The sequence below is a fragment of the Microtus pennsylvanicus genome, chromosome 7, assembly GCF_037038515.1.
Source record: "Microtus pennsylvanicus isolate mMicPen1 chromosome 7, mMicPen1.hap1, whole genome shotgun sequence".
Classification (NCBI taxonomy): domain Eukaryota; kingdom Metazoa; phylum Chordata; class Mammalia; order Rodentia; family Cricetidae; genus Microtus; species Microtus pennsylvanicus.
The window spans coordinates 95042341-95067644 of NC_134585.1; the positions used below are offsets into that span (position 1 = coordinate 95042341).

At 38.3% G+C, this 25304-nt stretch overlaps 1 protein-coding gene across 5 annotated transcripts in view; it reads left to right on the forward strand.

Moving 5' to 3' along the window:
• Positions 1-25304, forward strand: part of Fnbp1l (formin binding protein 1 like) — a 72729-nt gene that overhangs the window by 2912 nt on the left and 44513 nt on the right. For all 5 annotated transcript variants that reach the window (XM_075981472.1, XM_075981468.1, XM_075981471.1 and 2 more), the window contains exon 2: positions 23595-23710. In XM_075981472.1, coding sequence (XP_075837587.1) covers positions 23595-23710 — 116 coding nt within the window. The remainder of the gene's footprint in view (positions 1-23594; positions 23711-25304) is intronic.

The following is a 25304-nucleotide window of genomic DNA, read 5'->3' on the forward strand; positions in this document are numbered from 1 at the left end:
TGTTACAGTGTTGAACAAGGATGGTGTGCTTCCCAGTGGGTTGCCACAGGATACAGACACCTTTAATGGCTATTGTCATTGAGAATTTGATTTGGGGAAAATTTTCATCAAAATTTAAATATAGAAAGTAGTTGTCACATTTCATCTTTGGAATTGCATTACTGTCACAAAGGCTTAATTATCAAAAACTCATTGTTACATACAAATTTGATGGTATACAATTATATGCTCAAATTTGGGTCGTTTGTTACATAAATGGTGGCTCTTGCTGTCCTTTGTGTGTGTGTGTGTTTATATATGTGGGTATGCATGCTTGTGGAAGACAGAGGTTAAACTTGGATGTTTTTGAGGAGACATTCATCTTGTTTTTTTGTAACAGGATTTCTCCTTGACTTTGAGCTCACAGACTAGGTGAGCCTGGTGGCCAGGGAGCTCCAGGAGCACACTTGTTTCTGGTTCCTCGGTGTTGGGACTTCTCCTTGGCATTTATTTATTTATTTACCTTTTATTTAACCTGGTTCTGGGCATTGGGTTCAGGTCTTTATACTTGCAAGGCCGCATTATCAACCCTGCCATCTCCACAGTCCTACTTTTTTTTTTACACCTTTAATTCTTCCTTCTTTCACAGGGTCTCACTATGCAGCCCAGACTGGCCTTGAATTCCTGATTCTTTTGCTTCAGGCTCCAGCGTGCTGAGAATACAGGTGCACACTACCATAGCTTGCTTGTTTTAAAGTCTCATAAAAGTATTCTGTAGAATACTTGTAGCACCGGGTTGCAAAACTAACAGTAAGTGGATCGGGTCAGGCTTCGGTTGTGTAGTTTTTAAAGTCTTACGCAGCAGTGTATTTGAGCTGTGCTTTAAGAGACTTCTAGTTTTAAATGAGTATTTAAGTGAGGTAGTGACTAGGGTCACAGCCTGCATTGTCTTTTCTAGTATGCATGATACGTGGGGACATCTTGGATACTCGTTATTAGTTGAATTTGCCATACAAAGAATAGAGGATCATATCTTAATATTCACAAAGTACAGATTAGCGTGTATATATATGATAGAAATCAACTAGATTATAACCCAATTGTATGGTTTATTAAAGTTTTACTACCTGGGCCTGGGAAGATTACTTACTGGGTAAAGCACTTGTTTGTTCAAGTGTGAGGACTGGAGTTCTGATCCCCAAGAACCCTTGCAAAAGTCAGACACCCTGAAATCCCTGTACTCAGGGCAGTCACAGGACCCCGGAGAAAGATGGCTAGCTAGACTAGCCACAGTTGGCCAACCCCAGATTCAGAGAGAGACCATGCCTCGGTAAATAAAACTGAGCTGCCCTATATTTTAGTCTAGCCCATATATAGTAACCTACTAAAAAGATGTGGGAAAGACTGATTTTGGGTCAATCATTAGATTTAATTTTGTGTTGTTCTGACTTATACAGTAATCTAGACTTTGTGGGCATATACTAAAAGAATCAATTAGAAAATGAATCTAGTAGCTTATATGACTTAAGACTATTACTACATATGCTTGTCTACATATATGTCTATGCACCAGGATGTGTGCCTGTGGTCCTTGGAGGCCAGAAGAGGGCAGTGGAGTCCTGGAACACTGTTTAGGTGCTGGGAATTGAACCTGGGTCCTTTGGAAGAGAGCCAGTGTTCTTAACCACTGAGCCGTCTCTCCAGCCCTGACTTAAGACTTTAGAAGTAACACTACAATGAGTAGATAGTAACAGCTGAAGGTTAAAACTATTAAGAAAAACATTATTACTCCGGTCATTGTCAGGAAAACTTTAGAAAGATTGTGGCATTTCGCCCGGGTTTTAGAATCTTGAGGAAAGAATTCTCATGTGTGAATTCTCAAGTTCTAAAGGGCAGAGATCACATCTTCTTCATTGTTCTTGATTGTGTGCTTCATTACTGTTTGTTCAGTTATCAGCATGCTTCTTGGCACAGAGCCTCGTGTTAATAAGAACTCGAATAAATGTTTTCTGGCCTGACCTGGTTATAGTGTAAAATGTAAGATACGAGAAAGTGGTGAGTTGTAGACAGGGACCAGGCACGGAGGTTGGTTGGACTGACTGCTTGATTCAGGAACTTGGTATTTGCGTGTCTGTGTACGTGCAGCTCTGCATTCGCATATAATTAGCCCAGCTTTTGGAGCATTAAAAAAAAAAAATCCACAGAAGGAGATCTTAGTTTGCCTTATTAGAAGGGATTCTTTGGTGAAAGGAAGAGGCATTGCTTTAGGCTTTATTTATTGAAATTTTTGATATATTTTTATTTTATATGTGTGACTGTTTTGCTTGCATGTATGTCTGTGACCATGTGTGTGCCTGTGTGCTGTTGGAGACCAGAAGAAGGTATTGAACTCCCTGAAACTGGAGTTATAAGAGTTTTAATAAAAATGGTTGTGAGCTGCCATATCTAAGAACTGAGCATTGGTCTTAACTGCTGAACATGTCTCCAGCCCTTTCTTTAGGTTTTAGAAGATAAAAATTACATCTACTTCATCACTCCCAAGAAAGTATTTGAAGAGTTTGGTTTCTTCAGTTTATTAGTATGTTACTGATTCTGAACCAGCTGTAACTTTTTAATATGTACTATGACCACAACTTGTTAATGCTGTTACCCCTTCCTCTCTCCCCTCATCTGCCATTTAGTATTTTTACTTCCATATCACTTTAGTTAACAGAGCTGTTTCTGGAGGTAAGACTACTCTTCAATAGGAAAAGGCAATAACTTTGATTGTGCTACTTTACTTTGCTCTTTAAGAGTTTTGTGAGCTGATTTATGCACTAAAAGTGTGTGTAAGTAATGAACTTGTTTATGAGTGAGATACCACTCTTTAGTGATAGAATGATAAACGCTTTATGTTGCAAATTGTGCTTTGAAAACAGTCTATTGGGCCTACACATCATTTTAACATTGTCATTCATGCTTTTCAACATTTTCTTTTGTTCCTAAAATAACATTATGATAAAATTTGTGATTGCTTTTGCATAATTTCTACTAACTAGTTTGTTGAAACCTTTATAGTATAAAGGGATGCTTTTAGGCATCATAAGATGATGTATGATTGCCCTGTTAATGTGGCATTCAGCATTTAGGATTTGTATGAAGAGCTGTTGAGAAAGGCACAGTGAGAAAGGGTTTATATAAAATATCCCCCTGAATCCAAAGTAATATTAACATGTAAGGTTTAGGAGCAATTTTTCCTTATGTTTTGTTTGTTTGTTTGAGACATGATCTTGTGGCCAAGATGACTTCAGATTCTCTATTGTAGCCGAGGCTTACTTGAATTCTAAGTCCTCCAGCTCCCAGGTGCTGGAATTATAGGTGTTCACCGTTCCGCTTGACTTCTCTTTAATTTCTTGAGAGAACACTAATCAGCAGTCTTTAAAATACCTGATGAGGGGGCTGGAGATGTGGCTCCATGGCAGAGAGATTTGCCTAGTAGCTTGGGTTTGATTTATAGCTCTGGGTGTGAAAATCTGTTACATGCTTATCGTAATTTTAAAAGCACACATTCATTGTCAAGTATCCCCATTTCTAGCACATTAGATTTTATTTTATTTAGGGTTGTACCTATTTTGTTTCCTCTTTTCTAGACAAGCAGCTACTGGTGTATAGTAAGCACTCAGATTCTTCTTGACTTTAAGGAATTCAATGGGTTGCTGTAACTTTGTAATTAAATTAAGCTTTGGATACCAAGGTGGTTTTTATGCCCTGGTTGTGTAATTTGTTGGCCTTCCCTGGGTTCTGCATCAATATGGTCAGCCATCTGTGGTTTGAAAATGTTTAAAAAAGATTGTGTCTGTATGGAGCACCAAAACCCACTACCTCAAAACTCTCTTCATTTTACTATTCCCTAAACCATGTAGTATAACAGCTGTTTGCATAGCATTTCTGTTGTATTAGTTTTCATTAGTAATCTAGAGATGTTTTAAAGTATATGAGAAAACTTTCAGGTTGTGTGCTCAGGTTGTACCAGATATGGTTCCATCTTGAGGCATTCATAGATTGTTCTTTCTGTGGGTAGTACTGAATTCAGTCCCCTATGGATTCTGAGGTCTCCCTGTTATATCTGTTTTAGCCTTAGGATCCTTTTCATAACTTGGAAATAAAACCAGCTGTATCTTTTCATGTGAAAATGTTCTCCCTTTATTTAGATCTGGGAGTCTTGTTTCCTGATTGAGTACAATTGATTATCTTTAATAGTGTACTTCTGGACTGTTCAGATTCTAAATGGTAGTACTCTGAGCACCCAGTTTTTTGTTCCTTGTTCCTCTAATTGATTGGTGTTAACCTGTAGGGTGGTCAATATGAGTTGACTTAATGAATTGGGAAAACAAAGGATTAATTTTCATATAAGTGCTATCACATAGCATATCCTCCTGTGTTTGTTCTCATCCATCTTGACACACGATCTGTGAGAACTGTTCATCTGTGGTTAGTTACACATGTAGGACTTTGATTTTCTTTGTTGTGTTTAGGTCACTACCAGTGGGACCACTTTAAACCAAGATTAAGGTTTTGGAATTCACTTGGTGTGGTTGTTGGATTTGCTTTCTCGTCTCCTATCTCTTGTTATTTTATTAAAACAAAGATCTAATGTTTCAAAATTATCAAACTTCCTAGAGCAGTGGTCGCTGTTAGGCCTTCATTCATTCTGAATGTTCATTTCTATTTTACTTATGGCCTTGTAACTTCATACTATTTTGTTTTTAGTGACTTTTCTTTGTCCTCTGTCAAAAGTACACAGCAGAATCAATTTAAGGGTTTTGGCTGATTCATAGCTTCCAGTCCATGGGAGGGAGGACATAGTGGCCGAGGCAGCTCTTGTCAGTGGTGCTGGAAGATTATGGTATATATGGTTTTTTTATGTCTCTGACTCAGTAAACAGTTCCCTGGAAATGGGGGGGGGGGGGTATAATCCTTCAAGACCTGCCTCTGAGTGACCCACTTCCTCCAGCTAGACACCACTCATGGTCTCCACTACTTCTCAAAATAGTAGAGCTTCAAATACATGAGCCTGTGTGGGGCAGTTCACATTTAAACCACAATACCTTGACTTGTCTTTGTTGCTTTAGCTTATTGAAATGCTTTTTATCCAGATTTTAATCTAGACTATCCAGTGGAATAGTGATGTTGATCTACATGAGCTAGTTTGACCTTAATGTTAGAGCTGACTTATTGTATATTTTGTTTTCTGAATGTTCTTTTATTTTTATTTTGGATACAAGATCTCATGTAACTTATACTGGCCTCAAACTTGCTACACAGCAAAGATTGGCCTTGATGTCAATCCTCCTGCCTTCTACTTCCTGATAATGAGATTATGCCATCCACCCCTACACTTGGTTTGTACAGTGCTATCCACTAAAGCCAGGATTTTGTATTCTAGATCAATGTTCTACCAACTGAGCTACTTCCCCAGTTCTGAATGCACTTCTTTAATTGTCGGTCTGTATCTTGGAGGATATTTCTAACACTTCATTGTCTAGATCAGTGTTCTCAACCTTCCTAATGCTGTGATCCTTTAATATATAGTTGTGGTGATATCCAATCATAAAATTATCCTTACTGCTTCATAATTGTAATTTTGCTACTGTTATGAATTGCAGTATAAATATCTGTTTTCTGATGGTCTCAGGCAACCCCTGTGAAAGGGTCATTTGACTTCCAAAGGAGTTGAGAACTGCTGGTCTAGATCAAAGATAGTTTTTTGGTTTGCTTTTTCCTTTTTTTTTTTTTTTTTTTTTTTTTTTGAGAAAACCTCACTAGACCCTTAACTTCATACCATTATCGCTACTCCCTCCCCCCAAACCCAATAACCCTAAAAACATAAAAACAATAAAGCCAAATGGATCAAAGATCTAAATGGAAGACCTGAAACTATAAAACCACTAGAAGAAAACAAAGATGGCTTCATGACATCGCTCTTGACAGTTTTTTTTTCCCAATATATCCCCACAAGTGTTGGTAGCAAAGGAAAAAATAGACGCAAATAGGGTTACATTAAACTGAAAAGCATTTACATAGCAAAGGAAAGAATGTCTGGAATGGGGGATTATTTTTTGTAAGATGTATCTGATAAGGAATATAATGTCAAGATAATTATAACCTGATCTTAGGAACAGGCAAATGGGTCTGTGGAAATGGCTCAAGGAGCGAAGTGTGTGCACTGAGGACTTGAGTTTGAATCTTATCTTGTGAAGCATGTGAAGTCTAGGTGCTCTTATGCGGAGAGGAGAGTCTCTGGATGTGCACAAGGCAGAGAATGTGGCGTATGCGGTAGTGAGAAACAGAGACCCTGTCTCAAAGTAGAAGGCAAGAACCCCACTTGAGATTTGTCTTCTGACACAAGTGCGTGCAGACCTGAATAAACATTACTCAATGTTTATAGAAAAACATTCAGTGTCACTACTCCTAAGGAGAATGCAGATTGAAATCACTGAGATACTACCTCACATCTCATTAAAAAAGGCTTTTAGCAAATGGTGAAAAGTAAGTGTTGGTGAACATGTAAGAAAAGAGAACTCTTGTATACTTTTGGTGGGAAAAGTATGGGAGTTCCTAAAAAATTTGAACTAGACTTTATATGATCCAAAAGTCTCACTCTTGGGTAAAGCATATGATGCGAGCATTTGAAGAGATAAATGTATTCTGTGTTTATTGCAGTGTTGTTTATAATAGCCGAAATATAGTTGGATGGTTGTTTCCCTTCCCCAAATTATAGTTGAAAGAAACTAGTCTCTTAACACAATAGTATTTAGAGGTGGGATCTTTAGGAGATGATTAGGCCATGAGGACAAGAGTGGGGTTGGAGCCCGTAAGAAGGACTTGACCATTCGATGATACAGCATGAGGGGCAGTCTTGGAAGCGGAGAACAGTTTCCGCAGGCACCAGAACTGTAAGTCAATTCTGTTTTTGTTTTAGATATCTTATTATTTCATGTGTATGAGTTTTATTTGTATGTATGTGTGTACCTTGTGCTTGTGGAGTCTCAGATGCCCTGGGACTGGAGTTACAGAGGGGGAGTCACCTATAGGTGCTGGGTTGTCTGCAGAGCAACAAGTGTTCTTAACCACTGAGCCATCTCTAGCCCTCAATTCTATTCTTAATTTAAGTTCTTCAGTCTGCACACCTGCTGTAGCCCCTACACTTAGACATGAATACATGTGTGTATAAGACATGAGTACCTGTGTGTGTATATGCACTGGAAATACCCATTTCCTCCTTGCTGTCCTCCCTCCTTTTTTCCTCCCTCTCTTTTACTCTCTCACAAACTCCATGTGCTTTATCTGTTTATTGCCTTCCCTATCAGTGGTCTGTTTACTATGTTTGTTTTTTTTTATTGTGCCAGAAGGAAAACTGATATTCATTAAAAGTCAGTTTTGTATTTTCTCCTCTTCTGCTACCTACAGCCTTAGGAAACCATTCAGCTTGTTTTGTAGATTGATCTATTATGGACATTTCATATAAACAGTCACAGAATATGTAGTTACTGCTGATGGGTCATGTTTCAGTCAGCATAATGATTTCAAAGGTTATCCACGTTGTAACATTTATCAGTAAGTGTTTTATTCTTTTTAATCAAATAATATTCCATTGTATACACATGCACATTTTATTAATCCACTATTGAACACTTGGGTTGTCTCTACTGTTTTCTATTTCATCTACCTTAGTTTTTTTTTACACTAATATTTTTCAGGAGGGGAGGAGACACAGAGGGCAGTTGGTTCTCTCCTTTCACCATGTGGGTTCTGGGGATTGAACTCAGATCACCAGGCTTACTGGCAAATGCCCTTACCTGATGACTCATCTCACTGGCCTTCATCTGCTTTTTTCTTCCCAAATGGTTTTATTTTAAGATTATTGTTATTTTTAATAATCTGTATCTATATATATATAGGAGTACAGGTGCCCACAGAGGTCAGAGAGGATGTCAGAGCTGGGTTGTGAGCTGGCTGTGAGCCATTCAGTGTGGATGCTGTGAACTGAAACTAGAGTCCTCTGAAAGAGCAGTATGCAATCTTATGAGCCTTCTCTCCAGCCCTTCATTCGCTCTTTTGATTATAGCCATAGCCTTCATAGTGTGTATAAAGCAGTACTTTATTGTGAATTGGATTTGCGTTTATCAGGTGGCAAATAGTGTTGAGCATCCTTTAAAATTTTTATTTATTTATATTTTATGTGTATAGATGTTTTACATGTATGGGTATCATATGCATGCAGTGCCCACAGAGGCCATCAGACCCCTGGAACTGGAGTTAGAGAGGTTGTGAGCCACTGTGTGGATGCCAAGAGTCAAACTTGGATCCTTTAGACAAGCACCCAGGGCTCTTAAATCACTGGACCATCCCTCTAACCCCTGAGCATCTTTTTCTGTACCTGTTCCATTTCTTTTTTCTCCCCCAGTGCTGTGACTGGAACCTAGGCCCTCAGAGACACTTAACAAAAAGACTACACCTTCAGCCCATTTGTAAAAACTTCGGGATAAAGTTATCTATTCACCTCAGTTAACTTTTAAAGACGTGAAAGTTGATCTTAAATTCCTGTGGTAGTGTGTATCAGGAAAATAACTAGTATTGATAGAAAAGTAAAATGGATGAAGCTAGGTGTTTGAAGGCCTTTGGAGAACTCTGACAGCATACTAAAGTCAATTAAAGAGGATAAATTTGGTCTTGGTCAGTTTATTGTAAAGATGGCAGTGATAACACTGCCCACTATATATTAGTCCTCTCTAAGAGACTTAACAATAAAGGAATAAAGTACCAGTAGTACTTTACCAGTATAATTGTCATGGTAACAGCATGGAACTATTACTGCTTAGGCTTTAAAGGCAAGAGAAGGAAATGGTTGCCAGGCCCCAATATAGTTTTGACGGAGTCGTACCTGATAGGATCTGTGACTTTCAGTAAAGGAACATAGGAAACTTGTAGGCTCCCGATAGGCAGAGTGCCAAAGAAATAAGAACCTTGGCCTCACTTTTATCCTGTTTGTCCCTCCCATACCCTGAGCTCAAGGAAGAGATAGAAAACAAGAGAATCCACTAATGCGGTCTATTGGGGTCTAGAGAAGTGCAGGTGGAGAGTGATTCTAGAAAGGCAGATGGTACAGAGCAGACATTGCTGAGAGGTAATCCAGGAGAGGAGACTGGGGCCTCAGGGACACTTAACAAAAAGGCTACACCCTCAGCCCATTTGTAAAAACTTTGGGAAAAATATGATTTATTCACCTCAGTTAACTTTTAAATATGCAAAAGTTTACCTTAAGTTCCTGTGGTAGTGTGTGGAAGCCTGAGTCCGACATTGGGTGTGTCTTCCCACTTGCATCCTGTGAGTTCTCTACTTTTATCTTCTGCTTTTCTTGTATGGGTATGGAGATTAGTTGGTCCCCTGTACACATTGTCTCCCTAGCCCCAAAGCAGTCTTACACGATTGCTTTTGAACTTTGAAATGATTGAGCTAGAAAATGTGAAATTTGGCTTCAAGGATCAATAGAATGAATGACATTGAGAAATAAGATAGTCCTGCAGAATCCCAAATGATGGTTGTTCTTAAGAGTAAATGATGGCAAGGGAGATGCGGAGAATAGATGGCTATAATACAAAGTGAGTGTATCCTGTGAGTAGATGGCAAATTAAACCAATGGCTTGCGTATAACTGTGTGCTGCCTCAGTATTTGCTATTTATAAGGAACAACTGCTGAATTACCTGTTGGAATAAAAACTTCAATCTTATGTACATAGTAGAAGATGTTGGTCTGTATACTAACAGGCTATTTTCACCCTCCAGACTTCTTGGTGCACTCAATACTGTAAAGTTCTTCTAGTTCTTACTAAGCCTTTAAATGTACAAAGCAAGTTATAGTACAAAGCTGTTACTGCTCCCCAGATAGGAGAGTTAAAAGGAAGTGTGCTCTAAATGTGAGTGGATTAAACAGAAGACACCACTGACTCTAAAACAGAAGAGTTTACTCTTAGTAATAAAGGTATCTTAATTTTTTGAGATAGGGGTCTCACTGAACCCAGAGCTCATCCTTTGGCTTGGCTGACCGCCAGTGAGCCCCAAAAGCCTGTTCCCCAGCACTGGCATTAGAGATGCACCTGGCTTTACGTGCTTGGTGGGAATCTGAACTCGGGTCCTCAGGCTTGCAGAGTAAGCACTTTACCCACTCAGCGATCTCCCAGCCTTGAAAGAATTGAGCTTAGGAGCCAGGTAAAAATAATGCAGAGTATAAGTTGATAGCTAACGATAGAAATGTGCATTAGCCTTCCACAGTAGTGACAAGTACCTGGAAGTTTAGAGGTTTCAGCACAGAGTTGGTTGACGTCTGGCCAGGTAGTGAGTGAGTACATCGTGGTAGGGAATGCTGATAGAGTAAAGCTGCTAACCTCAGGTGGTCCAGAAGCAAAAATGAACAGAATAAAAAGGAAGGAGCTAGGGTCCTTCAAGGGCATTTGCTCCCAACTTCTTATGAGACGTCCCATCTTAAAGGTTCTACCACTTCCTGTTAGTGTTAGATTCTGGGAACCAAGTCTTCAGCATATGGGCATTTGGGAATATTTTAAAGTCCAAATCATAATATTTGGAATTATCTATAGATTTAGTTTTCCTAATGAAAAATAGAATCTAACTTACCAAATGAAAATGAGCAAAGCAAAAGTTAAGTGAGAACTTTCATGAGGAAGAGGAATTTCCTTGATTATTATATGCATCCTTTTAAGTCATGTGTTTAGAGAACAAATTACAATATCCTGGTGTACTAGGTTTTTGTTGTTGTTGTTGTTGTTAGCATAGTTAAAATACCTGACTGAAACAAGTGAAAAAAGACTTTTCTTTGGCTCATATTTTCAGAGAATTTGGTCCACGGTTGCTCACCCTATGCAGTTGGGTAGAGCATCACTGCTGTTTATTCCACAGTGATCGGGATGCAAAGAGAAAGAAAGGACCAGAGGCCCGATAAAACATCAGAGAGAGGCATGTCTCAAAGAGGTGTACTTCCTCTGGCTGTGCCCTACCTCCTAAAGTTTCTATAACCTCCCAAAATAATGCCACAAGCTGGTAACCAAGTTTCTCCACACTTCATGCATTTAGCATGTACTTCCCTTTAGGTATCTCTGTTTTCTAACCAGTGCCTTTAGGAGTTCTACAAATGGGGTCCTCTCACCGTCCTTTAATCTTAAAGCCTCCTAATCTTAAGAAAGCAATTTATTAAATCTCTTGTGCGGGTTTCCACATAATAAGCTTACCAGATTATTTAAAATTTTCTGATTAATATAGAAAAATCAGTTACCCCCTCCCATACAATTGGAATAAAAGCTCACAGCACTAACAGTAGCTACCTACCAGGTTATAAGCTAGGTTATGGTGGATTTGTTTTGTTTTGATACAGGGTCTCTCTGTGTAGTCCAGACTGGGCTCAAACTCATGGACTCACCTACTTCTGCCTCTCAAATGTTGGAATTAAAGGTGTGTACCACCATGCCTGGAGATACCCCATTTTTGATGGAAAATAAGCTGGGCTTTTGTGAGATACAAGATCCTCCCCATTTATTTGTTGAGGGCCTGGTAGAGTTCCTTGTCCCTAAACTCATACTTCTTTTTAGCATAGAGTTGAAGCCTATTGCACCTTTTCTTTATTGGGCTGCTTCAAGCAAGAACTTTTGAATGACTGTTAAGCTCACTCATGTTTCAAGTGGGGAGAAAAGAAAAAAGAATGCGTAGTTTGTTACTGTGCAAGAGAATTTATTGACTTGATTCTATTACTGCAATCAAGTTAAGATCTGTAAGAAAAGGGAAATAGGTCTGGAGAGAAGGCTTGGAGGTTAAGAACATTTGCTGCTTCTTTAGAGGATTCCCAGCTTTATATGACAGCTTACATCTAACTCCAAGTCTAGGAGATCTGACACTTTCTTCTGGGTTCCTTAGGCACTGCATGCATGTGTTGTACAGACATACATGTAGGCAAAGCACCCATAGACATAAAGTAAAAATAAGTCTTTAGTAAAAGAGAGGAGAGGGAAATATTGATTAAAACATGCATATATTTCTGTTTGGGTCATGAAGATGTTTTAGGGAATACAGTATCATGTTTGTGGGTTCTTAGTCTGATAGCTTAAAAAAAAAACTGGAAGTCGACCTAGAAGGATTCTTGAAGACAGCTTATTATTTGGGGGGGGGGGGGGACAAACCAACAAAACCTGACAGGCAAACTGGAGATCTGTGTTGATCCCCAGAGGAGGGAAATAAATAATTTCATTTAAATTTCAAATTAGAGGTTGAGGAAGTAGGTAGCTTTAGCAATGGAGAGCCACAAGCAACTGCATGGCCGTGGAGGGACAGAGCAAGAGAATGAGAAGAATGGTCAGCATATCAGGCAAGGCAAGCAGCTTGTGGTTTGGGTCAGTGGCATGTTGAGCAGTGCAGGTCTGTTAGCAGCTAGATCAAGGGAGGGACGTCTGTATATAAGTTCCAATGTCATAAGGGGATAGTTGCTCTTCTCAGTATGTCTTCAGGTGTGTGTGTGTGTGTTTTAAGCTTCTGGAATAGACAGTTTTTCTGAGGGCAGGTTCCTCTTTAGGTGTTTGACAGGCTCATATGAATTAACTTCTGCAGGAGGGAACAATAGTGTATTTTTGTAATTTGAGAATAATCTTTTGAGCATATTAGAGAATTATGTGTTTACTCAGGCCAGAGGTAGAACTAAAGTCCCATTCTTTATATCAAAAATCATGTAATGGAGTGACTAGGTTAAGATAATTAAAGAAAAATAAATTATAAAAAAATGTGATTGTTACTTGTCAAGTTCATAGTATTTAAAATTGCCATGGAAACACTGCTGCATGTGACTACAAGGGTGTTTCCCTAAAGGTTTAACTGACCAGCTGCTGTAATGTAGACAGTGCCACGCTGTTGTTTGGGTTCCCAATTTAAAGGGAAGGAGAAAGGGAAAGGAGTACCAGTTTTCATTTCTCTGCTTCCTGACAAGAGATTTAAGTGGCCAGATGCCTCCTGTTTCTGCCACAGTCAGTGGCTTCCCTTCCATAATGGACTATACTCTCTGCCTTGGAGCTGGACCCTTCCTTAAATTGTTCTTGTCAGACATTCTGTCACAGAAATGTCATAAGAACGGTAATGGCCATTCTTAACCAGAAGGAAAGAGCTTCTCCTCATGGGTGTTAGCAAAGCCTGAGTACCACTTTGTCCTTGCTTTCCAAAGCCAATTGGAGGTCTCGGGGGTGGGATGGAATTGGGTGTGGATGGGAGGGTCAGCCTATTTTGATAACTTCTAACCAGCTACCTAATTCATCAGATAGATGTAAATACTTGCATATGTATCCTCTATAATATAATTCATTAATGATAATTTCTTAATTGTAAATTTTAAGATTTTCTAATAGTATTAATGAAAATAAGGCATCAAGTATTGTCTGGGTCAACTCTGCTTCTTTCAAATTACAGCAACATAAATGGGTAGAACTAAATTACCTCAGCATTTAACCATAATTACATGGTAAGAGTAGCATGAGGTCACTCCTTGGAATTATTCCCAAGAATATACTAACAGCTAAGTATCCCTTCAGATTTGATTAGCACCAGGAAGCCTATTTGATTTCTAAATAATAAATGTAGCTTAAGAGTATTTATTTAAGTAAGTGGACTGAGTTGAAGCAAGAAAACGGGAAATTAAGACTCATGGATCTTTGATTCAGTTGTATTAGCTCTGTTACCATAGGCAAATAGTTTTTATGCTTCAGTTTCTTTATCCACAAACACTAATATTTAAAGTCCTTCCTAGCCATTAAATGCCTGTGATTAGACTTTATACTTGCACTTACCGAGGAGATTAAGAATCTGGTTTAGAAAGGGAAAAGGGAAAGTCAGGCCAGAGTGAAAAGGAAAATGAACCCAACAGAGAATGCCAAGAAATCAAAGAGGAACCTGCAGAAGGAAGCTAACACTGTTGTGGAGAATTTCCGTGTTAAAAATACAAAGCATACACATAAAGACCAGTTCTGCTCTTGGCTTCTCTGTGTGCTGATTATGTTCTGTGGGCTCGGGATAAAATGTCAGCTCCAGGGAGATGATTCAGTAGTCTCTTATTATCTGTGGTTTTATTTTCTGCAATTTCACTTACCCACGGTCAGCCAAGGGCTGAGGATATTAAATGGGAAAACTCCAGAAATAAACTATCTGTAAATTGAGTAGTGCGCTGACCTGTAGGGCAGTAACCCATGCTGTATGTGCTGCCCACCCATTGGGCAATCTACCACCTAATAACTCGATACAGTCTTTACACTGCAGTGTTTATGTTCAGGAAAACAGAAAGGATTAGCATCTATAAAGTGTTACCTTTAAGGGAGAGATGAAATTTTTCAGTAAAGAAGTAGGGGGAAATGTGTCCTGAGGATGCTAATTTATAGCACAGTACGTTTTTTTTTTGAGAGGGGAGTGGGGATCACACTCATACATTTTATTTTGTGTGTGGATACACATGTATGTGCATGTGATGGTCAGCGGACAATCTCAAGTATCACTCCTCAAGTTTTTCCACCTTTTATGCAAAATATGGTCTCTCTCATCAGTGTAGAACTTTGCCAGGTAGGCTAGACACAGCTCCATGCTACAGCCAGCACCAGTTGGAGGAGTTCTTTGCAGAGACCTCTGATCAGATGAAGCTAGGGTTCTTGACTTTGCTGCAAGAAAGAATTTTGGGGTGAGCCAGTATGAAAAGAGTGGAGTCTATTAGGAGGAGAGATTAACGTCTGTAAGGGGGGGAAGGAGTATTAAAAAGAGAAGCATTCAGGGAAAGGGTAAGACACCCCCAAATGGGGGTGAGGGATTCACAAGAGACAGTGAATCTTAAAATGTCTTGGCAGTAGCCATACCTGTTTTGGTTGCTTTTGAGCTACATTTCAAAAGGCTGCTAATGCAAGCTCCAGCTCCTCCCACCTTTGATAAGTGAAATTACAGAATGTCTTTGGAGGTGCATTGGATAAGATTTCTGGGTCACAGAAGATTACATAAGAGGCTAAAACTTTTTTTTTCACAGTAAATGTAGTTTCTTGTGAAATTCGTGTGTGTGTGTGCGCGCGCGCATATGTGTATACTTAGCCTTTAAGCGTATTTATTCCTAAATATCTGTATATAAAAGGAATCTCGTGTCTCTATAGGTAATCTTCACAGTGTGTTAATTTTGCTAACTTCCCATCTTTGTATCCCATTTCAGAATAGAAGTCTTCGATTGTTCTCTTTTTTTAGTGAAATAGGAAGTAAAGTTGTTGACTCTGAGTGGAATGGGTGGGAAGTGGTTTAAGAGAATAAGGTATGAGATAGTTGGCTATGATAATGGGATAGTGAATTGGCTCGACTTAGGTAGCATTAAAGACCCCTTAGTTTAGTAGACAGAAATTTCAAAGTTTGACCAGTCAATGTGATTCTTTATCTTTACCTTTCTACAGTAGCTTGAGGAAAGGTTGATTAAAAGCTGAATATAAGATCAGTGTTAAAATTTGACAGTGGCAAGGACAGTGAGCAATATTTGCGAGAAGTGCTTATAATGATGATTTATGGAACTCGACATGTGTAAAGATGAAATGAAGAAGAGGGAAGAAAAGATAGTAATATGTTAGTACTAGTCTTTGTGGGGTCAAACAATTGCAGGACTAGGGTTTTGAGGGGAAACAGATAGAACAAGCCATCTGAATGAGATGCTTGAATTTTCATGTAGGTGTGTGTGTGGGGGGGGTCATGTAGGATTGTTAACTACAATGGAAATAGCCATAAGAATGGGTATCTGAGGTAGGTAGAGGTGTAGTCAGTGTTAGAAAGAGAAGCTACAGAGGAAATTATGATAAGGATGGTTTGTATCAAAATTGAAGTCACTATGAGCGTAATTGAGAATTGAGTTGAAAAACTCAAGTTTAAAGATGCTTGAGTTGTCCAGATATACAGCTTGTAATTCTACCTAAAGAAGCATCAGAATAATTAAGTTGTTAGACAAAAGCACATTATTGTTTAGTTTTCTTTGTGTGTAGCTGTTATTAATTGACTCTGTGGCATAACTGATTTCTTAGCTTTATGTGACAAAAGCAAACAGAAAATCTTTCTGCAGCCCATAGGAGCTAGAGGAGAAAAGTCAGCTGTGTTAGGTCTTTTAAATGTCTTTAGTGTAGTGGTTTGGTATTCAGAAGTGCTGGAGAAACTCTGGCAGCCAAATCAGAGCCATAAAGTAAGTCTAAACTAGGACAGCAGAGTCATTATTCAACTTCTCAGTTAAAAAGTCTTCTTTAAAAGGCGGTGTCCCTTGGTACTTTACCAGAGCACTTTATTGGGACTTCATTTGGATGCAAGGCTGTATCAAAGTAATTATAAAAACAAGAATTGCATATTTAGAAGTGACTTGAAGAAACTTGAAATGTTTTGTAATAGTTTATGCTGAATTAGATATAAAGTATCTGGATGAAAATAGTTTGAATAGATATATTTATGAGCCAGCACATATAGTAGATTATTGGGAGTAACAAACATAATTTGAGTTATACTGCATAGTATGGAACATTTGATTTTGATGATAATTCTAGCTAGCTCTTAGAATATTTTTCTTATTCTGAGGTAAATAAAATAAGCTAACTTGAAATATTTTACAGAGTTAAAAAGAAATGCCTAAAAGAAGCAGAAAAGCTGTCTTGAATTTAATATGACAAAAGATTAATTTAGGGCACACCACTAATGGGGGATTCATTTCATAGAAGCTGTGGTATGAATGAATGCCTTTTGAAAGGAATAGAGAATGATTAAGGCAGGAACAAAGAAATTAGACTCAACTAGTAATCTGGAATGAGAAGACGTGCTAGAGAGAGTAAGAACAAGGGAGTTGGTTCTAAGTTGCCTGCTTTGATGATGCAGTATTTTCAGTTTTTTTATTTACATGTGTGTGTGTTTGTGAGTGGGCATGAGAATGCCACAGCTTCCAAAGGAAGTCAGGACAACTTGCTCAAGTCAGTTCTCTCCTTCCATCACATGGGTTCTGGGGATCAAACTCAGGTGGTCAGGTTTGGTGCCAAAGCGCCTTTATCTGCAGAGCCAGCGCACCTACCAGCCCAGTATTCTTATTTCTAACTTGTAGATGTTTTCAGGAGGAAGAGACCTGGTCAGTCGTCCTCATCTACTTAGACCATGAAACCCAATATGGACAAGGTTAACAGAGCTGCCATATTCGGGCTGCTCATGCGTACTTCAGCTTTGCCAGGGCATAAATTTCATTTTTCAGATGTTTTCAGAGTGGGTTTTATTAATCATACTTTTTAAATTGTCTCTGTCCTTCCCCCTAGTATATTTGCAAGGTTAGAGTAGGAAGCTGTGTGATCTTATATCAAAATGAGATGTCTGGGGCCACTATGTCCTAATAAATTTACTTATTAATCGTTTTCTATTAATTAATTAATTAATTTTTTTTATTATGTATACAATATTCTGTCTGTGTGTATGCCTGCATGCCAGAAGAGGGCACCAGACCCCATTACAGATGGTTGTGAGCCACCATGTGGTTGCTGGGAATTGAACTCAGGACCTTTGGAAGAGCAGGCAATGCTCTTTAACCTTTGAGTCATCTCTCCAGCTCCTACTTATTAACCTTAAGCAAATAATTATGTCTTATAATAGAAAGAAAATGAAATTTACAGTAAAAATGCTGGGTGAATTTCTCAATTTCAGAAACATGCTGTCTACATTTGTAAAAGGCCATATTTGAAAAGATTGTTAGTGACATGTAGTAATGCATGCAAAGCTTTGTAAATTCTAAAGTGCTATACAAAAAGAGTGATTCAACCAGCAGTTAAGAGCTTTTCACGTGCCACGGTTTCAGAAGAAGTCCACTTTTGTCATCTCTTCTGAATTTAGCGTTTGGTTTTGAGTTCCAAGTATATAAATTATGAATAATTAAACTGATTGAAGACTGTTATGTAACAGCAAATAATATTCTCTGATCTAGTGTTTTTTGGATTTAGAATAACTAGACCAACTTCACAATTGATACTCTTGTTTCCGTAAAATTGACCTGTGAGCTGGATTTGGTAGGGCACGCTTATCCAGCTATGGGAATGCTGAGGCAGGAGGATTGTGAGATCCAGTTTTCAACATCTTTCAGTCAGCCAACCAGTGTGTTCTTTGGTTCTTCTTAACAGTGATTCAAGTAAAATAATTAGTAAGAATTTAAAATGAGCGTGTATTTACCAAATATTTTAATTTTTCAAGTATACTGTTGTTTGGTGGCCTGATATTCCCTATACTTGAGGCTGGCCTTGAACTCCAGTAATTGTTCTGTATTATCTTCCCGAGTTCTAGGATTATAGGTTTTATTTCTTTATATTGCAGTTAATGTGTCTGTTTGAAGCCCAAGATGTTACTACTTAGTGAATTGTGCAAAATCTAACCTAAACGTAAAGAATTTCTTTTGCGTTTTAAATATATTAACTTTTTCAACTTGTTGGTTTACTGTTTGAGGTAGAAGAAAACCTATAAAATATGGTTGTAGCATAATAGAATGTTTCTATCTTAAGACTTGTTTTTCCTCCCAACTCTGATCTTATTCTTGTTTCCAACGGTTACCATGCAAAGTCTGTTTCACTCAGAACCAGCCTGACTTTTTCTTACCTTCATGCTACTTTTTCACACTGACTTTTGTTTTGTTAATAAAGGTGACATTTATTTGGTACCTGTTTACTTTAAAATGCAGTAAAACCTTAGTAAAAATATATTTAATTATTGCACTTTTAGTTTTTCTGCTTGTTATCTAGTACTTTTGTTTCTATTTTGATTGTTTTGTTTTTTGAAACAGAGTCTTGCTGTTTAGTCCAGGCAGATCTTGAACTCACTATGTAGCTGGCCTTGAACTTTTGATCTTTCTTTAGTCTCCAGGTCCAGCTCTCCAGTACTAATTCTGAGTATTTACATTAACAATTAAAAGTTGTGTGGTTGGGGGCTGGAGAGATGGCTCAGAGGTTAAGAGCATTGCCTGCTCTTCCAAAGGTCCTGAGTTCAGTTCCCAGCAACCACATGGTGGCTCACAACCATCTATAATGAGATCTGGTGCCCTTTTCTGGCATGCAGGCAGGCATGGAAGGAATGTTGTATACATAATAAATAAATAAATAAATATTTTTAAAAAAAGTTGTGTGGTTAAGAATATACCTCAGTTGGTAGGTACTTGCTTAGCATGCATGCAGCTGTCATCAGGGCCTGATGACAACACCTGCAGTCTCTGCACTCTAGAGGTGAAAATAGGATTAGAAATTCAGAATCATTCTCAACTACATAGTGGGTTTGAGACTTACTAGAGCTATATGTGACTCTGCATTCAAAAAACTAATTAGAATTATATATTATACATATAAGATTTTTGTCAAAAATTAATAAATGTGGGTTAGAGAGATGACTCAGTAGTTAAGAGTACGTTCTGTTCTCAGCACATATGGGGAGGCTTACAACTGCCTGTAACTCCAGGGGAATTTGATGCACGCGGACTCTCTGGACACCTGTATTCACATGCATACGCACATATACACCCTAATTAAAAATAGCAAAAATAATCGGGGGTAGTGGCACACATCTTTAATATTAGCACAGGAGATAGAAGCTGGGGGTATCTCTAAGTTAAGAGGCCAGCCAGGGATACACAGAGGAAACCCTGTCTTGAAAAACCAAAACAAAACAAAAAAAATGTACAAAATAAACCTTATAAATCTGTAAAACCTTGTAAAAGAGAATTATATTTTAAAAGATTTTATAGCTTGTAATTTAACCATTAACAATGAAATTTGACTGTTGTCTCACTAGTCTGATTAGTTGAGTTTTAAAATGTTCATGTGTCTGAGATTAGGTGAGATCAGGCAAGTTCAGGGGCAGCATGGCAGAGAGGGGAGCTAATAGTCATATATAAAGCCCAAGACTCTAAATAGATGGTGAATCTACAGCGTGGATGCCTTTGACTGTTAAAATAGCATGTACTTAAAAAGCAGGTTTGTTTATTGTTGAGACAAGGTCTCGGCATATGTACCTGAACTGGGTTTGAATTCACGGTAACCTAGGCTGGCCTCTCTTGTCAGCCTCCTGAGTGCTGGAAAAACTCAGTAACATTTCAGCAGGGGAATCAGGATTTAATACAGAACAGATAAGCTTAGTTCATTATTTAAAGCAGGAATCTTAAGAAAAGAGCATACAAGATGATCCACTAAGCTAAGCAGAAAACTCTAGAATTCTTTATATCATCTAAAACTCTACTAGTGTATAAAACATGAATTGACACTGGTGTCTTGGATTCAAAGAGGTATTAGGTTAAATTTAATACATTGAGCATTGGTAGACATTAAGAAATGATAAGATAATGTTTGTCATCTTACTGAATTTTGAGGAAAAACTAGTTTTTGTTTTTAATGAAGAAAAGACCTCATAAGTTTAAGGCCTTAGCACTGTAGGACTCATCCTACCTTGGGTGCTTCCTGGGCCTCTAGAACTTTTGAATGAATTGACTTTAGTCTGGTGTTTCTATGACCTTCTCCTCAAGTTTTGTAATTTGCTGTAATGGCTCACAAAACTCAGAACACTTAAATATTACTAGATGATGATACATGCAGGTAAACAGCCATAAGAAAAGGCCCATAAGATGAGGTTTAGAGAGGCTCAGAGTGCAAGGGAGACCCTTGGTCCCTGTGGCACATGGCTCTCTAAACATGTTGCTTAGGTTTTTTATGGATGTTCCACAACATAAGCACCATTGGTTAAATTATTGGTTATTGAAATCACTATCTAGCCCCTTTTCACCTAAGAATGCTGAAAGTTTCAACCTCGTCTTAACAAGACTCCTTTGGTAAACTACCTCCAGCTCCAAGTCACCTCGTTGGCAACAAGCTAAGTACTTTAGAAGCTGCATAGAAAACACCTCTAGAAATTCCTGGACCCAGGTGGCTCTTCTGCCTCTGTCTCCAAAGTAGCTGCCCTGAAAGGAATGTTTCACTTTTAGTTTTTATTTTCAAAAACAATAGTAAAATGCACCACAGTGTTGTCATACAACTGATCAGGTAGTTTGATTAAAGTTCTATATTAATACAATATATATTACAGATATAGCTAATATTTCTTAACTTATAACGTCTGTTAGGTTCTGTTTCAATATACACGTATATTTAGAACCACTTTTTTTGTGAGCCATTAAAGAAAAGATGTGTTGAACATTTATTTATACTCAGTAATAAATGTCTTTAACAAAAAACAGTGTTCCTTGAAAAAACTGTTAACTACCAGTAAAGTGGTGTGTTGACTAGAGTTTTTCCATTCTGTCACTAGCCCTGTGCTTTGACTAAAAGGGACAGGGGAATTAAGGTTGGAATTTATTCACTTTGTAATTTACAGGTAAAGAGAAAATGAATAAGGGGAGTCCATAGAACATTGAGCTATATTGTTATTATAGTTAATCTTACAGAAATAATACTTTCATAATATATGGAAGGTGAACTGTTTACAAGTGTTCCCGAGAAGAATTGGGAGGGACCCTTGAAAATCTGTTTCTCATAAATTCACTGTTTATCTCTTGGTAAGGATGTTACCCTTTTTAAATAAGTGGTTGTCAGTTATAGCCTCACATGATATGTAATTTTGATAAATTTTGTATCTTCAGAAGATAAAGGGAACTTTTAATGGTTAGTGATTAGTTGCTTTTTCAAAGGACTCTGAATTATGAAAAAAGCATTTTGAAGATGAAGTGTTGGGACTGCATCTATTATCTATGTCATCTACAAATACTGTATCATTTATTGGCAGCAAATCTGTCAAAAGACAAAATTAAAAAGTTAAAAGATTATAATTGACCTGATTTACAGGGCAACACTTGATTCCATAAAACACAAGGAGCGTGTTGGTCCTGCAGACAGAAGGGCTGAGAAAGCAGAACAGAGCAAAGGCAATTTGAAGGTTTAAATGTTACTTTGCTTGTGGGAGTTGCTGAAGCGCTTGTGCAGGTTAAAACTGGCATGCTTAGGGGCTTGGTTATTACTATTTGTCTCGGTTTCTCCCTCTCTGACTTCTCAGGCGAGATGGGTAACTTAGTTTGGGCGTGGTGGGCAGGGACCTTCAGCTCGAGCAAATCCATTTTGGTTTGGTCTGTTGGGAGCTAGTAGAGGAGCTTAGGCCAAAACAATGACTGCCAAGTTCTGTTTATTTCAAAATCTGTAAAGTTTTCCTCAGTGTTCTCCAGAGAAAGGACCAACAGGACACATACATATATGTTTACAAAGAAAGGGTTGTTGTTTGTTTCTTTTTTTCTTTCTTTTTTTTTTTGATTTATTAACTTTACCTTTCCTATGATGATGGGTGAAATTCTAGTACTGACAGAAGCTGGACTACACGGGCAGTTAGGAACTGGGAACACAAGACTCTTGATAGCGAGAATAAGATGGTTTCACAGTAAGTGGATCAGTAAAGTGCAGCAGAAAGGAAAAGAGTGGGAACTTTTTTCCCCTACGAGCTCAGGCTCATAGAAAGTGACAGAAGTCAAGGTGTGAGACGAAAGGGTAACATCTTCCCTTCAGAAGTTAGGAGCAAGCAGTGACCTTGTCTGTTACTCCTGTAGCCTGATGGCTTTATCCTCCCCAAGGACAATCTCTCTCTCCTTTGGCTGCTCCATTTCTTTGGCTTTCTGAGCCTATCTTTACAGTTGTTTCCTCTGTTTCCTCCTCCTAGTTCTAGACACGGTGTGTGCGCCATTATTATAGTCTTAGAGATTTGCTACTTTACAAGCCCAGCGCCAACACTCTGTGCAGAGAGTGATAACTACACTCAAGAGAGATTGCTTTAAAATAATTGGCTTGTGTGGTTATGGAGACTTGGCAAGACAAATCTACAGTGGTATATTATTTGTGTTTTAGTAAATAAAGCTTGCCTGAAGATCAGAGGACAGAAAGCAGTCATACTAGTCAGCCATACGGACCAGGGAGTGGTGGCACATGCCTTTAATTCCAGCACCAAGGAGACAGGCAGATGGATCTTGTGAGCTCACCCTGGGCTACACAAGATTGACTCTAAAACAGAAATAGTGCTCACACAGAGGTGACCCCAGCATTTGGGATCACACATCTTTAATCCCAGCACCAGGGAGGTGGAGACACGAGCCATATGTCTTGGGTGAAGAGAGGAATGTAAAAGGGAAGAGACAGGAACTCAGTGGAGTTGGGGGTCTTTAGGATTCCTGGAGACAGGATCTCACCCATTTGATCTGAGGCAGAGGTAAGAGCCAGTGGCTAGCTGCTTTGCTTTTCTGATCTTCAGGTTGAACCCCAATATCCGTCTCTGGATTTTTATTATTCGTGCTACAAAAATCTGCAAAGGATAATCCAGGAAGAGCTACAATTGCAGACCCAAGGTGGTCCTCTAGCATTTGTCCTTCTGATTTAGGAAAAGGTTGGCGGAGCCAGGGGTTTCCTTTTATACTTTATACTTAATTATTTCTATGTACAAATATGGGAAAGTGGTTAAAATATTTGTGGATACAATTTCAACCTGTTCAGCCTGTTCTTGCTTTCCTTTTCTAGGATCAGTTCGATAGCTTAGACAAGCATACGCAATGGGGAATTGACTTCTTGGAAAGATACGCCAAGTTTGTTAAAGAGAGGATTGAAATTGAACAGAATTACGCGAAACAGTTGAGGTAAGTTTAACTTATTTTTCACTTTGTACAAATGAAGTTACATGTTTAAGCAGCTTAATATTAATAAAATGTAGTATTGTATAGATTAAACCTTGTGTTTTTTTATCCAGATTGGTTTGAATTAGAGAACTAATAGTTTAGTTAAATCATTACCTTGTACCCTTGGAGAATATTGAATAAAATCAACTTTAATTGCAGAAAGGCATTTAAAATCCTTAAATCTCAGCAAAGGGAAACCCTGTCCAGGCAGCCAGAGCCTGCTGTCTTCTTTATGGCCTCTCTACCTTCAAGCCTCTGAATAAAATGGTTCAGTGAGGAAGCAAACAAGGCCTGGGTATTCAGTGCTTTCCGCTCACACTCTTCCCTCATAGCTACTGTTTGAGAAGCTTTCTGATGCCCTGAACTTGAGAATTTCCAGGTCTTGGAAATAGTTTGTACTGAACTGAGCTTCTATGTTAATATATTTATTGTCAGAATATTTAAAGGGGAGTTTTAAAATCTTAAATTTGGTGGAACGATTTTTATTTGTTCAGATAGCACAGTTATTATTGTTTACCACAGTTTTTCTAGTAGTCTTGCTGGAACTTGATAAAAGTAATGCTTGAAATTTAAAGACCAATCTATAAAAATTTTAGCTAGAAATTAGGGTGCTTCAGAGGACAAAATTCCAATTTACATAGGCACACGTGGTTGAGAAAGGAGGCATATTTCCACTCGGGCAAAGTAAGCTGCTGCTTGTTATATAGTTCTACTTTTCCTTGTTCCTTTTGTGTGTAAGTTCCTCTCAGCACCCTCCTTTCTACTGCTTGCCTCTAGGCTTCCATTGCACTCTGTATCTTAGCCAGGCACTCTTCTCTGTTACACCTTAGAGAGGAGAGATGGGGGTGGGGGCAGAGGGAGGCAGAAGGAAGACTAGAAGTCTCTCTACCATCTCTTGTTTGTTTTGATGTTTATCAAGACAGAATCTCACTTTGTAGCTCTGGCTATCCTCCAGCTCACAGAGATCTGTCTGCTTCTGCTTCCTAAGTGCTGGGTTTAAAGGCGTGTGCCACCATTCTTCCACCTTCTTTTTTCTAGTTCTTCTAATAAGATCTCCTTTTTCATTTTGACTTGGCTTAGGTAATATGCCTGTTTTGTATAATTTATTGAAATGATGATAACTGAATTGACTTATAGTTAATGGTAGAAGAGAGATAGCTAAAGATAGGAGACCCAGAAAGAAGAGGAAATATTCGGGATAAGTCAGTTATATCCTTGTAGTCAACTCACTATGGGTATGGGATGACAAAGGTATAATGAGTGAATGTTTAGTAAAACTTTTTTTTTAATTATTATGCTACTTATGAAAACACTGACACCGTCCCAGTTTCCTGATCTATTCCCTTCTGGTTTTTCTTAAGAATACAAATAGGGAGCCTGTTAGTATTTTACTGATAACAGTGATGATACTTTATCTGTTCATAATTATGGTCTGGGATTCTTTTTTAACATGAAGGACATCTGAGAGGGTAACATGAAAAGTTTAGTCACGTGCAAATTAAATGTCTACCATCTAATTATTAAAAAGTATACTTGTTTTATTATGTTTATGGGT